Source organism: Anolis sagrei, chromosome 3, assembly GCF_037176765.1.
Source record: "Anolis sagrei isolate rAnoSag1 chromosome 3, rAnoSag1.mat, whole genome shotgun sequence".
Taxonomy (NCBI): Eukaryota; Metazoa; Chordata; class Lepidosauria; order Squamata; family Dactyloidae; genus Anolis; species Anolis sagrei.
Window position 1 is genome coordinate 158,768,543 of NC_090023.1, and position 17,422 is coordinate 158,785,964.

General features: G+C 43.5%; 1 protein-coding gene across 1 annotated transcript in view; it reads right to left on the minus strand.

Moving 5' to 3' along the window:
• Positions 1–17,422, minus strand: part of LRIT1 (leucine rich repeat, Ig-like and transmembrane domains 1) — a 38,159-nt gene continuing 20,737 nt past the window's right edge. Inside the window, exons 3-4 of the mRNA XM_060769003.2 lie at positions 6,127–6,432; positions 1–2,397 (exon numbers count right to left, since the gene is read on the minus strand). Of these exons, the coding sequence (XP_060624986.1) occupies positions 1,397–2,397; positions 6,127–6,432 (1,307 nt within the window). The 3' untranslated portion in view covers positions 1–1,396. The remainder of the gene's footprint in view (positions 2,398–6,126; positions 6,433–17,422) is intronic.

Here is a 17,422-nt window from a genome sequence, read left to right on the forward strand (position 1 = left end):
GTAATTTCATTCACTTTATTATTATCAAAAGTCATTTCTCTTTGCATCATTCTAACAGGAGTTTATCACACTTCATTTTACATTATGCAATGAATTTCAAAACAGGGAATTGACAAGAAGATTGCTATAATGTGCTTTTGAAAATATGAGATATATGTACATATATTCACTGAACAGACGCATTTGTTCAGGGTGTATGAATGACAATATGGGACACTCTGACTACCAACAGTGTTTCCTTCCCCCTGCTTTCAAGATATGGGGTGAAGACTTGTTTAAGAAACCCAAGTATGTCATAAGAAGGAATCATATTCTCATTCTGATATTGTTGAACTGCATTTCCCAGCATTTTTCACTATTGGCTTTTTTGGCTAGAGCTGCTGGAAGGTGCAGTCCAACAAGATCTGGAAGGCCACACAACTCGCACCTTTTGTATATAGTATTATCAGAATCCTTTAATTTTTTCTGTTCTGGTCTAGAAGATGCTTCACAAATACCCATATTTCTCCATGCTCATCTGGATGGATAAGTGAGTGTAGAGATGGATGTATCCATACCTGTACTATCTGACTGACCTGACCTTGAAGCAAGACAAGGCAGCCACCATAGGCAACAGTTGGTAGAGAGCAGCAAGAGGAGGAGTTTTGCTGGTTCTCCCTGATCAACTGACCATCTTTCATTCTTTTGGGATACATATTTGTTTGTGTTTGCCACATAAGCTATCCTATTCCACTAAACTTGCCTGGTGCTCTCAACTGTGACGGAGGGTGCAATTCTAACTATTCAATTGGCAGCTCAATCATCTGTTGACTGCGGCATTGGAGGAGGATGTCACTATCTTGCTCTTCACTTAAGGAAGCAAAAAAGTCTTATCTTTTGTTAGCTGCCCTCAATCTGACTAGTGGCAGCCCTCAGAATGAGTGACCTCTAAGTCCCCAACAGCCCAACTCAAGTCTTACATAGTCAGCAACCTCTTGACTGAGTCCATCCATCTGGAATACACTTACACAGCTTCTACCCTCTCTAGCATTTAGTTCCCTGTAAACCATAACTGAACAGATCCATGACTTTGCCCTCTATCTTCCTGCCCTACAACCTCATGCTTCCATACTGAGAGATTCCACACATTACACAAAATGTTAAAAATTGTATCTTTCAGTCACAGATGAATTTTTACATGTTGGTGGTGGAGGGGGAAAGTTCCACTGAATTCTCATATAGCTTTTTCATCATTGAATCCAAGAATGTGAAAAAAAAGTCTCAGTCAAGATACACACTGTTTTTTTCCCAACATATGAGAGATAATAGTTGTGACATGAAAGGCTCAGATGTCATGCAATGTGAGAATTGCTAAATGCAATCTATATGTTAGGTTGGCCAGATTACTGATTTAGCATCAGCAAAAGTATTCATTTGGCTGTCCTTCTGCTTTTGGTATTGCTTCTGAGTCCACACTGGACCTGGCTGACAGCAACCTATTGGATTCATCTGGCGTGTGTCTTGTTAAATACTCCCCTTCTGTTCCTTTCACTTTGGCCCCTGGAGAGAGGCTTTCAAAGGTGACATAAGAGTCTTGGATTTCTTTGGGTTTCCGTGTGAAACATTTTTTGCAGCGCCTTTTCAGGGCCCCACAACAGACCACTAATGTCAGTGGGACAGCGATGACACAAGCCACACTGATGACTACCACGTTGATAAGTTTTTGGGTTCCACCAGCACTGGCCACTTCATCTGTGGAAAATATGATGCACTGCTCCTTCCTTGGAATCAATCCTTTTACGCAGACACAGACTATATATTTGGTTTTTGGCATCAAATCATTAATGGTTATCTTGGTCTTACCAGGATCCACATTGATTCGACGCATATCTCTTTCTCCAAAGATAGCATACAGGACACTGAAGATAGTTGTATTCTTGGCCTGAGGAGCTTTCCACGCTAATGTGACACTACGATCTGTATCTCCTATCACTCTGACCGACCTGACTATGCGTTCAGGCTCTTGTTGGGCAGGCGGTGGACTTGCTATGAGATTCCTTGGATTGTTGATCATATTAGGTGCCTCATCTTGAAGTACTGGATTCCCTTCTGTGTTGGCCCGAATTGACCTGGCACCCAAGGTTGGAGAAGTTGAAGTTGTGATAACATATCTTGCAACTAAATTGTCATTGTAAGCTGCTGCTTCCATCCCACCCACCTTTCCATTCCAGGTTCCTTTAGAATTTGCACTGGGGACATCTGTGCTTTCATTCTCAGTGATTATGAGGGAGATGAAAGCTTCTGTTGCTCCAAGGAAATTTTTGGCTTTGCATATATATTCTCCAGAATCAAGGTAAGACACCACAGGCAAGCCTAAAATAGACCAGCTCATTCCATCACTGGAAATTTCTTGATGAACTGAAAGACAAAAGGCAATAAAAGAAATTATTTTTATTTCTTTAGCACAACAATTTAATTTAAATACAAATGGCTGTTGGATTTTTTACTTAATGTGCCAAGTTGTCACATCATAAGAGTTAAGATGAATTTGTTAAACCCACAAACATAAAAATAATGCTCTGCTATATTGGATCATAGAATCATAGAGTTGGAAGAGACCACATTGGCCATCCAGTCCAACCCCTGCCATGAAGGATCACTTTTCATGTACTCCATTATGAACCTTTGTGGGAACTTGAAAATCAGATGTATGCAAATTGCATCTCTACAGGTTTTGTTGGACTGCACCACAAGTTCAATTTGCCTTAACTAACATGGCCAATAGTAATGCAGAAAACTTTCTTTGCGGCCACTATTGCGTCTGCAAAGAACCGTCCGGCGGAGTTGTTCCGGGTTGTCAGAGGTCTTTTAACTCCCCCTACTGGTGGGAGCCCTGACAACTCGACAACGCGCTGTGAAGCATTTGCTCGGTTCTTTGCAGACAAAGTCGCTTTGATCCGTTCCGGGCTGGACACCACATTAGATGCAGTCTCTGTGGATGTGACACAAGCACCTGCTTGTCAGATTTTGTTGGATTCTTTTCAGTTTGTGAAACCCGAGGATGTGGACAAGGTACTTGGAGGAATGAGACCCACCACGTCCATCCTAGACCCCTGCCCATCCTGGCTTCTTAAGGAGGCCAGAGGGGGATTGGCCGAGTGGGTAACGGTGGTGGTTAATGCCTCCCTTCGGGAAGGCAAGATTCCAGCGAGCCTAAAACAGGCTGTTATAAAGCCGCTGTTGAAGAAACCATCACTTGACCCCACTAAATTGGACAACTTTCGGCCTGTTTCCAATCTTCCCTTCTTGGGCAAAGTCATGGAAAGCGTGGTGGCCTCACAACTCCAGGTATTCTTGAGAGACACGGATTATCTGGATCCGGCACAGTCTGGTTTCAGACCGGGACATGGTACCGAGACGGTCTTGGTCGCCTTAGTGGATGATCTGCGCCGGGAGCTAGACAGGGGGAGTGTGTCCCTGTTGGTGCTCCTGGACCTCTCAGCGGCCTTCGATACCGTCGACCACGGTATTCTTCTGGGGCGCCTTGCAGGGATGGGCCTTGGGGGCACTGCATTGCAGTGGCTCCGGTCATTCCTGGAGGGTCGTACCCAGAAGGTGTTACTGGGGGACTCCTGTTCAACGCCACAGCCGTTGACCTGTGGCGTTCCTCAGGGTTCCATCCTGTCCCCCTTGTTGTTTAACATCTACATGAAGCCGCTGGGTGAGATCATCCGGAGTTTCGGGGTGCGGTGTCACCTGTACGCAGATGACGTCCAACTCTCTCACTCCTTCCCACCTGCTACTAAGGAGGCCGTCGAAGTCCTGAACCGGTGCCTGGCCGCTGTAATGGTCTGGATGAGGGCGAACAAACTGAAATTAAATCCAGACAAGACAGAGGTACTCCTGGTCAGTCGCAAGGCCGAACAGGGTATAGGGTTACAGCCTGTGCTAGACGGGGTCGCACTCCCCTTGAAGGCGCAGGTTCGCAGCTTGGGTGTGACCCTGGACTCATCGCTGAGCCTGGAGCCCCAGGTTTCAGCGGTGACCAGGGGAGCATTTGCACAGCTTCGGCTCGTGCGCCAGCTGCGCCCGTATCTTGGGAAGTCTGACTTGGCCACGGTGGTACACGCTTTGGTCACATCCCGCCTCGACTACTGCAACGCTCTCTACGTGGGGCTGCCCTTGAAGACGGTCCGGAAGCTACAGCTAGTCCAGTGCGCGGCAGCCATGTTATTAACGGGAGCTGGACGCAGAGAGCATACAACGCCCCTGCTGTCCCAGCTCCACTGGCTGCCGATTTGCTACCGGGCCCAATTTAAGGTGCTGGTGTTATCCTACAAAGCCCTAAACGGTTCCGGCCCAAAATACCTTGCAGACCGCATCTCGGCCTATGAGCCCACGAGGGCCTTGAGATCATCCGGGGAGGCCCTTCTCTCGGTCCCGCCTGCCTCACAGGCTCGTCTGGCGGGGACGAGAGAGCGGGCCTTCTCGGTGGTGGCCCCCCGGCTGTGGAACACCCTCCCTGCTGAAGTTAGACAGGCGCCCTCACTGATGGCCTTTCGTAGGGGCCTGAAAACATGGCTCTTCGAGCAGGCCTTCGGCTGAGTGTTGAATGACAATGGAACGAACTAAGACTACGAATTTTTGGCTATGACCCCAGGACTTGGCGAAGCGGATTTTTAGTATAAGTATATGTTATGTTGTATTTGTCTGGTTTGTATCGTCATGTTTACTGTACACTGTCTTCTTGTTGTTGTTCACCGCCCCGAGTCGCCTTCGGGCTGAGAGGGGCGGTCAATAAATGCAATAAATAATAATAATAATAATAATAATAATAATAATAATAATAATAATAATGCAGTCCAAAAGGGTCTGGAGCAGGCATGGACAAACTTTTTTGCCTTGGAGCCACATTGTGGGCCCAGTTGCAAGGGCTGGGCTGGGAGGGAATGTAGGTGGGCAAGAAGAGGTGGGGTCGTGGGCTGGAAGGGATTGGGGCTGGAAGGCTCAAAAGGGGTGGAGCTTGGCTGGTAGGGGTAGAGCTGGGAAGGAAAGGTTTGGCTGGAGCCTTGGAGAGGCTGGGACTGGGAGAGGGAAGGGGTAGATATTTCTCCAGGAAGACAAACACTCTGCTGCTGTTTTCACCCCTTTCCTTGGGCCCAGAGAAGGGAGAGAAACATTGCATTGTCAAGCACACTTGGCAGTGGCATGTTTCTCTCTCTTGCTCTTCTCTGGGCCCTGGGAAGGCAGTCATCCACCTTTCTAAGGCCCAGAGAAGGGAGAGAAACATGTCTCTGTCAAGCTCAGTTGGCAACGGCATATTTTCCCGGTTCTTCTCTGGGCGCTGGGAAGGCAGTGGCCTGCCTTCCTCGGGACCAGAGGAGGGAGAGAAACATACCACTGTTAAACATGCTTGGCAGTGGTGTGTTTCTCACCCCAGCTCTTCCCTAGGCCTTGTGAAGGCAGTAGCACACCTTCCTTGGGCCAAGAGGAGGGAAGGAAACATACCACTATCAAGCACGCTTGGCAATGGTGTGTTTCTTTCCTTGGCTCTTCTCTGGCCCCCAGAAAGGCAGCAGCTCAATTTACTTTGGCCAGAGAAGGGAGGCAAACATGCTGATATTAGAGGCAAAGATGAAGTATTTTGGCCACATCATGAGAAGACAGGAAAGCTTAGATAAGACCATTATGCTGGGGAAAATGGAAGGAAAAAGGAAGAGGGGCCAACCAAGGGCAAGATGGGTGGATGGCATCCTTGAAGTGACTGGCTTGACCTTGAAGGAGCTGGGGGTGGTAATGGCTGACAGGCTGGTCCAGGAGGTCACGAAGAGTCAGAATCGACTGAATGGATGAACAACAATGGCCAAGAATAGATGAAAATCTGGCAGAATGGAAAACTCTTTCAATGTTTTTACTCAGAAGTAAAGCTTATCAAAAAGCGAAGATGGGGGCAACAAATCTAGGGGAAGTATAAGCATTCTTGTCAATGATGGAAATGGTTGCAAATATTTTTTACATCGGTGTTTACTGTACTCATTGCTATGTCTTTTGAGAAACATGATTGCTTTGTTCTTGACAAAGAGATGCAATGGTGTCATTCTTTATAAAGCTCAATAACACTGCAGGCAAGGAAGGAGGAAATCCCACCTGTTCCGTTGAGGGGGTTTCCATCAGCTCTCCTCCAGCTCAGCTCAGGAATAGGCACCCCTGTGGTCCCACATCGCAACAGGACTGTGCTTCCTAGGATGGTCTTCACTTTGGCGACAGACGTATGCACAACAGGGCTCTGGCACTTTCTCAGTTCGACTTGGGTGAAGAAAATACCTGCCAGACTCCTGGGTGCAAAGCACTTCAGTCTTGGTTCAACAAACGCTATGTTGGGGGACTGAAAATTGAGAAAGTGGACCATTTCATAGAGGCTGCAGTCACATGTCCAAGGATTGTCCTGTAAACCTGGGAAGAGGAATGGTTAAGAAAGTGAATCATTGTATCACTAGTATATTAAAGAAATAAATATATAGATAGGTTCTTGTGGGTTTTTTCGGGCTATAGGGCCATGTTCTAGAGGCATTTCTCCTGATGTTTCGCCTGCATCTATGGCAAGCATCCTCAGAGGTAGTGAGGTGAGGATGCTTGCCATAGATGCAGGCGAAACGTCAGGAGAAATGCCACTAGAACATGGCCCTATAGCCCGAAAAAACCCACAAGAACCTAGTGATTCCAGCCATGAAAGCCTTCGACAATACATTAAATATATAGATGATAACTTGTTGTGTGTCTGTTTCATATCTTCACTCTTCTTTACAGTCACAGCCATGCTCATATGTGAGATGAAAGCATACCAAAGAAGTAATTATTCATACAGAGGGAATCCTTGACACTGAAAATGCACAGTTCTTCAAAAAGGCTGAATTCTTTCTTTCTTTCTGATTTTTTATTTATACTCTGCTTTTTTTCTCTAAAAAAGTGATTCAAAGCAGCTTCAGAATTATACCTTCAGAATTCTTTTCCATCAGTATTATTATTTTTTATTTCATATACTTGCACCCTGCCCTTCTCACCCACGAGGGGGACTCAGGGCGGCCTCACAGCAAACACCATTTGGTGCCGTCATAATGATAAGAACAATCAACAAATTCATTAAAACAAAACATTAAATAAAGACCATTAAGATCGTCTGGAGGGGCCCTGCTCTCGGTCCCACCGCCTGCACAATCACGGCTGGTGGGGACGAGGGACAGGGCCTTCTCGATGGTGTCTCCCCGGTTTTGGAACTCCCTCCCATTAGAGATCAGAACTGCCCCCTCCCTCATGACATTCAGGAAATTAACAAAGACCTGGTTGTGGAACGTGGCATTTGACAACTGATTTAATTCTTTGCCCACATGAAAGGAGGATGATGAACGGTAGTTTGGGATTGCGATTGTGTGGACGATTTGGCTCTTATAACTGTGATGATAATGTTTTTAATGTTTATGGTGCTTATATTTTAATCGTGTAATGATGTTGCATTGTGTTTTATTGTATATTTTTGTATGTTAACACATGTTGTGAACCGGTCTGAAACCCTCTTTGAAGGTGAGAGGGTCGGTATATAAAACCTCGAAATAAATAAATAAATAAATAAATAAACAGTTGTTAAAACATGTCAATTAAAATCCAGGTCCAGGTCAATTCATTGTCACTTCGAAATTGCTTATGTCTTCTTCATACAAGCCGCTGACTTTCCTTCTTAAGGACAGGAGGGAGGTGGCCAGTCTGATGTCTTTGGGGAGGGAATTCCACAGACGGGGAGCCACTGTTGAGAAGACCCTGTCTCTCTTCTCCCCCAATTACACAACCTATTTGTCCTTACTACATACTGAACATGCAGAACTACAGGTAATGCCTATATTATGACATATTAAGTTGAATTTGTATGTAAGTCAGAACAGGTACATTTTAAAGTGTGATGCCAACCAATTTTAAAAAAAGTTTTGCATAGCATATGGGGTTAACATTCCTGTGGTGTTTGTTTTGCTATCTATAACCCTATTCAGAAGATTTCACCTCATTTTCTGTCCCTGTGATAGTTAGACTTTGAAAAATTTGGGTCATCAGGGAAACAAGCATTGGCGAGAAAGCTTCAGTTGAGACACTTTCCCCCATGATAACTCTTCCAGGAGTGGATTCCCCTTCTGAGGGGTAGATTTCTTCTCACTTCCTATTGTTTCACACACACACACACCCCTCCCATCCCTCTTTTTAACTAGGAGTCCATGTAAGTTGAATTTTGTAAGTTAGGAACTGTCTGTACAGAGTAGCTTGATCATTTGGGGACAAACTAACAAAATAGGATTTATTTTTGCATTTTGCCTCTCTATTGTGAATTGATCAATTTGTGGTGCTCCAAATGTTGGTGAACTGCAATTCTTCTCACTCTTAACCAGCATATATCTGGAGAGGAAAGAATTCTCCATCATTGTATAACCTTGATATGTGCCCTAAAATGTGGTCCAAAACTTAACTTTGCAAACAGGTATAATATAAATTGAGATGCAGCATGGTGTAGTAGTTTGAAACTCTGAGAACAGAGTTTGAATTTGTGCTCAGCCACTGAAATCCACTGGGTGACCTTGGGCAAGTCTTACTCTTCCAGCCTCAAAGGAAAGCAAAAGCTTTCTGAAGTAATCCGGTCCTCTTTAAGTCATATGGTCACTATAAGTCAGAACTGACTTAAGATACACAGCAGTAGCAGCAACATAACTCAAGTTTAGATTTTTTTCCAAAAAATTTTTTTAGAAAGTTTGCAATGCCCATATATGCCATAGGTATGAATTCCATGGGCAACAAGCATTCTCTTGATATTCAAAATCCTGGTGGCCCAAAGTCTAAAGGAGGGTCCTGTTCCATAGTGGTGACACCATACTTTGTGCATGGCTCCCATCTGGCCTCCCCCCAGATTAGTTTAGAAATAAGAGTGGTTACAGATAGTGGTCTGATGTCTTGGGCAACTGATGTGGCATCAAAAAAGGAAACACAATGTTAGTTGATGGTTTCATCTACTTATAGTGAATTGGACTGCCAATGAGGCAAAGATCTGAATTGCCAGAAGCATTTGACCAGCTTTGTCTCCTGTGCTCCTGGATGGCTTGGGAGAGCAAATAGTTCTTCACCTTCTAAAAACAAAATGTCCTGGCCTGGATCTGATAAAGAAAATCCCATCAAGGAGAGATTAATTTCTGATACTATCTTTTGAATGCCAAGTACAATTTCCTTTTCCCTATCCTGTTACTGATGGTTGTGCTTCTGCTGTACAAAATCCACCACTGGCCAGCCACCAAGCCAAAAGTATACCAAAGAAACATAGTTTGGAGGTGTTGCAATATCACAATTTCTGTTTCTTGACAATTTCAGAAGAGACATAACCCAGGACAATCAACATCAAAACTTCAATGTGCAATAATAATAATAATAATTATTATTATTATTATTAATTATTTATTTATACCCCGCCACCCATCTCCCCAAGGCGACTCGGGGCGGCTTAGATGAGATCACACCCAGCAATACAGTAAAACAATATAACACAAGAACACAACAGAAAATAAAAAATAACATAAAATACAAAAACCAATATAAATAACAGCACAACAATATAAAATCAGAACATTAAAACACTGAAAATAATCACAGTGGGCAGAGCCAATTGCAAAGATTAAAAATACAAGTTCATTACAAAAGCTGGTGGTTCTATGTCTGTTCTCCTTTCTCTTTCCAGTCTCTTAACAATTTCCAGTGAGAGAGAGAGAGAGAGAGAGAGAGAACGTGCCTCAAGGACAGGAACTACCTTTAGAGCACCCGACAAATATCTTCTTGAAGCTGCAGAGGCTGAAGTCTTCATTGACTATGGAGTAATTTAATTTGCATCCCATTAACTAATTAATCTGTTCCTGCATTCTGATGATTTTCAGTAGTCAGTAGATGCAGTACTCTTCTCCATAGTCTCTGCTGACTGCTCTAAATCTAACATGGATGGGGTCACACTCCCCCTGAAGACACAAGTTCGCAGTTTGGGGATCCTCCTGGACTTGGCACTGAAACTGGAGACCCAAGCATTGACAGTGGCTGGGAGGGCCTTTGACAATTAAAACTTGCACATCAACTGTGCCCATTCCTTGAGAAGCCAGATCTGACCATGGTGCTAGATACCTTAGTTTCATCCCATCTGGATTACTGTCATGCACTCTACGTGGGACTGCCTCTGAAGAGTGCAAACTTCAGCTGGTCCAAAAAGCTGCAGCCAGGTAGCTCACTGGGGCTGGCTACAATTAGTGGACAACCCCCTTGTTGCAGCAGCTCCACTAGCTGCCAGTGTTTCCAGGCACAATGCAGAGTGCTGGCTATGACCTTTAAAGTCCTAGATGGTTCAGATCCAGGCTATTTGGCTGACTACATCCCCTGGTACAAACCTGCCTGGGTCCTGAGATCTTCAGGAGAGGCCCTTCTCTCAGTCCCACCTCAAGCCCGGTTGGTGGGGATGAAAGAGAGGACCTTTTTGGTAGCTGCCCTTCAACTCTGGAACTCCCTGCCCAGGGAAGCCAGAATGGTCCCCTCACTGTTATCCTTCCAGTGACTGACTATTTTTTTTATTCTTCTTTTAAAGAAGAAGGTTTTAAAGATCAAGTTGGTTATAATATGGTTTAACTTCAATACTGTTTTAATGTTTCCATATTTGTATATTTTAAATTGTGTGCAAATGCTTTTATGTTAAGCCACTCTGAATCCCCTTCAGGAGTGAAAAGCAGGGTATAAAGGAAGTAAATAAATAAACAAACAACAGGATCTAAGGATTGTAATGGGCCTTCAGCATTAATCCCTTCCTCTCTTTTTCTATTCATTGATTCTGGTTCTAATTGCCCCCTAAACACTCATTCCTTTTTTGTGACCCTCCCAGATTAGTGCCGAATATAGCAGACCCACTTTCTGTAGCTACACTTATTCCTTATGTGAGAACTAAATGGTTCTCTCACAATCTCATCACATGGGTTAAATTTACCCATCCTATAACATTTTCACCTCAGTTTAAGGACAGAAGCTACCAGTTCCCATTGAATGATGTACATCTACTTCTGGTGGGGCTCCATCCCTGAACTGAGGTGTAAGAGGAAGCAACAAAAACATGAGAAGTTTCCTGTGTTCATGTTGTCTACAACGGGGCAAGCACAGAGGGAAGCTGGGTGGTGATGCTTGCTTCTGTGGGATAGGTAAGGGGCAATGTGGGGCATGAAGTGCTGGGTTTCCCATGCTGGCCGAGGGTTTCCCACCATGATGCATGGCAAATCACCCCGCTATGTGGACCTCAATGTGACGAGACCCTTGATGTGTTCAGCTGGAGGAGCAAGGATGGCAAGGTCACTACAAAGAACTCTGACTTAAATTAATAAACCTTAGGTAGAATTGGGGGGCCCCGGTGGCGCAGTGGGTTAAAGCACTGAGCTGCTGAGCTTGTTGATCGAAAGGTCGCAGGTTCGATTCCGGGGAGCGGCGTGAGCTTCCGCTGTCAGCCCTAGCTTCTGCCAACCTAGCAGTTTGAAAACATGCAAATGTGAGTAGATCAATAGGTACCGCTCTGGCAGGAAGGTAACGGCGCTCCATGCAGTCATGCCGGCCACATGACCTTGGAGGTGTCTACGGACAACGCTGTCTCTTCGGCTTAGAAATGGAGATGAGCACCACACCCCAGAGTCAGACATGACTGGACTTAATGTCAGGGGACTACCTTTACCTTTACCTAGGTAGAATTAATGCATTTTGAAAATTCTTGAACTACCATGGCTCAATGCTATGGAATCATAGGAGTTGTAGTTTGACAAGGTCTTTATCCTTCTCTGCCAAAGACCTTGCCAAACTATAACTCCTTCTCTCCCTTACCAGACAACAAGTGCTCAAATTCCATAACAATGAGCCATGGTAGTTAAAGTGGTATAGAACTTCATTCATTTTACAGTGTAGATGCATCCCCTTTTCAGCTAGTGTAAGCCAGAGGTCTGTAATTCAGAAGTTCTTGGATTTGTGGTATCCCATCAGCCTTGGCCAACACAGGCAATCATTAGACATGATGGGGTTTGTAATCCATACAGAGTTTCAATCGTTGATGTAGACTTAGAGAATAAAAGTATATAATAATTATAATAATAATAATAACAACAACAACAACTACTACTACAACTACTTTCATTATATTCTATGTATTTTCCAATAATGAGAATCAAGGCCATAAAAAGAGTACAGATTAAAAACCATACAAAAACACCTGGGGGGGGGGGGGATCTAAATGTAAAGGTTATTTAAACACAATTAAATAATCAATATACTTAAACCACTTAAAATTAATTAAAAGACAATAAAAATCAAGATGAAAGTGACAGCATGGGGGTTCTGTCTGAAGATAATTTCCAACTCCGTTTTTTCTCTCTCTGAAATGGAGGGTGGGGAAATATGAAGTGATGGCACACAAAGATCTGAGATGAGGCATTGAGAAACTGGATTTTACTCTTTCCATACCAAAAGATGGGATGCTTCTACACGTCAGAATCAATGCAGTTTGTCACCACTAACTGTCTTTGCTTACTGCAGCTGCAGTTGAAATATATTGAAGAAAGAGAGTGAGGAGATAAACTGATTATTATAATAAAGTCTTGTGCATTATGCTTCATTGTGCTATACTCATGTATAGGTATAATCAAGAAATCCTAGTTTAAAAAATCAACTCAATAATCTGTCTTGACTTATCCATGGGTCAATGTAAGTACCGTACCATAATTTTATTTTTTTAAAAAAACAAACCACTTCTATGAGTGCAGAAATAAAAGGGCCTCATCACAAAGGCCAAGCATTGTAGCAAAAGTGAGGGGCAGCAGGCAAATCTGTCACCCCCCACACAGCTCCCTCTTGGTGGTGCTTTCCCCATTACACGGGAAAGGTCAGTTGTCCTCAGACTTTGACCTTCCAGTTTTGTGGAGCTTTTTGTAGTCCATCTCCAAGAATCCCTGGATGTTGACTATGTGGGTGAATCTTCAAGAAGCTGAAGTCCAAAATGATTAATGGTTAAACCTCTGTAATAGACGATGCATGTGTTTAGGGGTATATTTCTGGAAGGTTTGATATGTTGGTGGATCACAAAATCTTTTGTGTAAGAGTTATTCTCCAAAACAAACAGTATTCAAAAATCTTATGTTGTTTCTCAGAATAGCAAAGTTTGGGTATAACATAATTTGAAATCCATTCTATTTTTCCTGTAACATCTCAGCAACAGCTGTTCATCTATGAAGGACAGGTTGTGACAAAGGATCTGGAGAATACTGAATTATAGGCCTGTGTATGGATTTGGAGTGGTTGGTTCCCTTTGGCCAATCGAACTTGTTTGGCTTGGCCGGACGGCTGTAATGGCAAGGACCCAGCCATCATGTTTTCCTGTCCATAATGGGACCATGTGACAGCTGATCTCGCGTCCTGCTCCCCTATTCGGCATCACAGTAGCTACCAAGCGTCAGTGTATTTTTGGCTTGGCTTCTGGCTTGACCTCTCCTTTGAATCTGTTTTATTTCCTTTATTTTCTTCATTCTCTTTATTTAATGGGACTGACTGGGAGTTGGGAATATGTAGAACAGGTGGATGGGGTGAGCATGCATTCTCAGAAAACTACTACCACCTCACTTCTAAACTAGAAAGTAGAACAGCTTTAAGGAAGCTTTATCCTGAAGCAGAAATGCATGAGAGGGGGGAGGGGGGGAGGCACAACTCCAGGCAGGGCCTCTAGTGCAAATCAAGAGAAAAGAGGGCTTTTTAAAGGGTAGGAGAGCTCCCGGTCATTCCTCTTCCTTCCCTGGGAAGTCAGAATCCTCCTCAAAATGCCTTGGAAAACTGTGCGCAGGGAAAGAGCACACACGCGTACAACACCTGTAATCCCTGCCTCCTCTAGAGTAGAAACAACTTTAACGAAGCATTAAATCCAGGTCTCCTCTACAGACCAAAAAGAAGGATCACAGAAAGAGTGGCATCCGCCAATGGGCCTCATCTAGCCATATTTCTGGCTGCGGTATGAAAACGGCTATCTGTCTACCCACCCATTTTCAGGAGGCGTGCAAAAATGGATACCGGAGTCTACTGGTATCTGGCCAGCAGAAACAGATCAGTGTTCAGCCAAAATGCACAAGTCTACTGAATTACATAATATTCATTACCTTTTCATTTGAGTCTTTTAAGAGAAAAATCCTCATTCTTGGTAGCACTTACAAAATCAAGGCCATTGAAGAGTTCTGATCAACAGAGTGGCAGAGGTTGCCAAGGTGACACGCAACAAAGGAATGTGTCACTTTGTCACCTTGACAACCTCATCCACAGTGGGGAAACCTGAGGATTGCCGTAACCAATTCCTGAAGAAGCCAGTTGGGAAAATATTAGGGCAAACCAAGACAAGATGGGACTCTGAATTCCAAACCAACCCCTGCAAAGTGATGGAGGAGCAATTTTTTTAAAGGAATGATGCAGCAATCAAGGAGGACATCATCTTCTTCTCCATCAGCACATTTCCCCTTGTAGCCCAATCTTTCTTGATTTCCATTTGGGTTTCCAGATTTGAGTATCGTATCACTAACTTATTCAAATAACTGGAAGGTACAACCTATTTCAGATTGCTTTCTTGGACAATCTGGAAATCACTGTTAAACATGAGCCAACAATGTGATGTGGCGGCAAAAAAAGCCAATGGGATTTTGGCCTGCATCAATAGGAGCATAGTGTCTAGATCTAAGGAAGTAATGCTACCCCTCTATTCTGCTTTGGTTAGACCAAATCTGGAATATTGTGTCCAATTCTGGGCACCACAATTCAAGAGAGATATTGACAAGTTGGAATGTGTCCAGAGGAGGGCGACTAAAATGATAAAGGGTCTGGAGGTGTGGAGAACAAGCCCTATGAGGAGCGGCTTGGGGAACTGGGCATGTTTAGCCTGAAGAAGAGAAGGCTGAGAGGAGATATGATAGCCATGTATAAATATGTGAGAGGAAGCCACAGGGAGGAGGGAGCAAGCTTGTTTTCTGCTTCCTTGGAGACTAGGACGCGGAACAATGGCTTCAAACTACAAGAGAGGAGATTCCATCTGAACATTAGGAAGAACTTCCTGACCGTGAGAGCCGTTCAGCAGTGGAACTCTCTGCCCCGGAGTGTGGTGGAGGCTCCTTCTTTGGAAGCTTTTAAGCAGAGGCTGGATGGCCATTTGTCAGGGGTGATTTGAATGCAATATTCCTGCTTCTTGGCAGGGGGTTGGACTGGATGGCCCATGAGGTCTCTTCCAACTCTTTGATTCTATGATTCTATGATTCTATGACTGTACTGGGAACTTCTTTGCATGGTGTGAATGTACCAGAAGAAAGCTCCTTCTTCTTTTAAGGACAGTGAAAATGCCACTACATTTACTGAGAATGGACAACCTTTAGAAAAATTCAACATTGGCAAGGTGATTCCCTATTAATTTAAGGTAGGAAATATTTCACTCTTGATGAGTCCTAGTTAGTACTTGGATGGGAGATCACCAATGTATTGATTTCATCTAATATCGCTATTTTCTTGTTGTTTGCCATCAGGTAGATTTTATTTTAAGATGACCTTAAGAATTAGCACCTTTCAAGACCTCCAGTCAACAAGTATCCTGCTCAGTTCCTGTAAACTATCAATCCATTTTTGGTGTGGTCTCCCTCTTTTCCTATTGCTTTCTCCTTTATCAACCATTACTGTTTTTTTCCCCAATGAACCATGTTGTCTCACAGTATATTCAAAATGTGGCAAACTCGGTTTAGTTATGCTGGGTTGAGGGTTCAAGCATCATTTACTTTCATTTGTGTTTTTAGCAGTCCATGGTATTGATTTGACCACTTCTATACTATTTTAAGATTTGGTTCTTTTGAATTTTGGAAAAAATCTCAATGACAATACTATTTTGCCATTCTAAAATATATAACCTTACTAACTTTATGACCTTTGTTTGAAACAAGTTTTTATGTCTGTTATTGTTTTGTGCCTTCAAGTTGTTTCCATTATATGGAAACCCTAACACGAACCTATCACAGAGTTTGCTTGGCAAGATTGGTTCAGAGCAGGTTTGCCTTTGGCTTCCTCTGATGCTAAAAGAGTGTACCTTGTCCAAGGTCACCCAGTGAGTTTCCATGGCCAAGTGTGGATTCAAACCCTGCTCTCCAGAGCCGTAGTCCAATGCTCAAACCATTACACCACATTGTCTCTCTTATATTGGTTAAGAGTTTGAACTCTAAACCAGAAAGTCTATCTTTTGAATAAGCATGTGCTGTGAATTTAGCAAGTAATTTCATCTCAGCCACTCATCTTCTGACTTCCTGCCTGACTGCTTGATGATGGATAATAATGTTAGTCACAGATAGTAATACATATGTTTTTGGTTTGCAATAGATTTGAATGTTTTGCTAGTTCTTGAAAGCATTATGGAAATGTTAAGTATTATAGCATAAAAGAGAAAACCCAGCTCATATAAGTTGATCCTATCATTCTACAGATTGGGAAAATCTGCCTCAGCAAGAAAACTTCAAATAACCATTAGCAAATACCATACTAATACTGGCTTAATATGTTCTTATATTTTAATCACCATATGTGTGACCATCTTTTCTATGGAATTGTTTCTCAGAGCTAATATATGACATTAGACTGCAGTGATGCCTTTCTACTGTCTACCAGAACTGATATAAAACAGTTTGCTGTCCCAAACAGTTGCATTGCTTGTCAGGCCTTGGTGGTAAATCCTAGAGGACCTTACAAGGTTTCTAAGGATGCTGCTTGTAACTATTTGTCATCCAAGCAATGGTAGCTAGTGATTCTGATGTCTGCTCTGTGTTTTACCATCTCTTCACATGGTCCCTGGGGCCGTTTCACTGGCACTCACATGGGTTCCTCATGGCACCCCACGTACCCTCCCTCCTTCCCCATCATATAGTGGGGACTGGACAATGCACATTGGTGCCCTGTCCCCATCATATGGGTGAAAGGGTAGCAACATGCATTGCTGTGTTGCCCTTTCTCTCATCATGTGGATGAAAGGGCAAATAAATTTAGGTAGGTCCATCGGAGCTACCCAAAACACACTTTACTCTCTATCGTAGAGGAGGAAGCATCTTGGGATGCTTCCCCTCCATTTCATGAGGAATGGGGGGCAGGGCCAAGCCAGTATTGTTTGATGGTGTTCAGCAGACCCCTGTCTCAAAGAGGGAAAAGGAGCTGTTTAAAAAAAAACATGTTAAGAGATCCTTAAACTGATGTTTAAAGAAGTTATCCTAGGTATTGAATCTATTGGGGCATAAGGAGTTAAGGTTAAATGCCTTGAACATTTGGATGAAAATCAAGTGAAGATCTATTGCTAAGTTCACTAAACTAG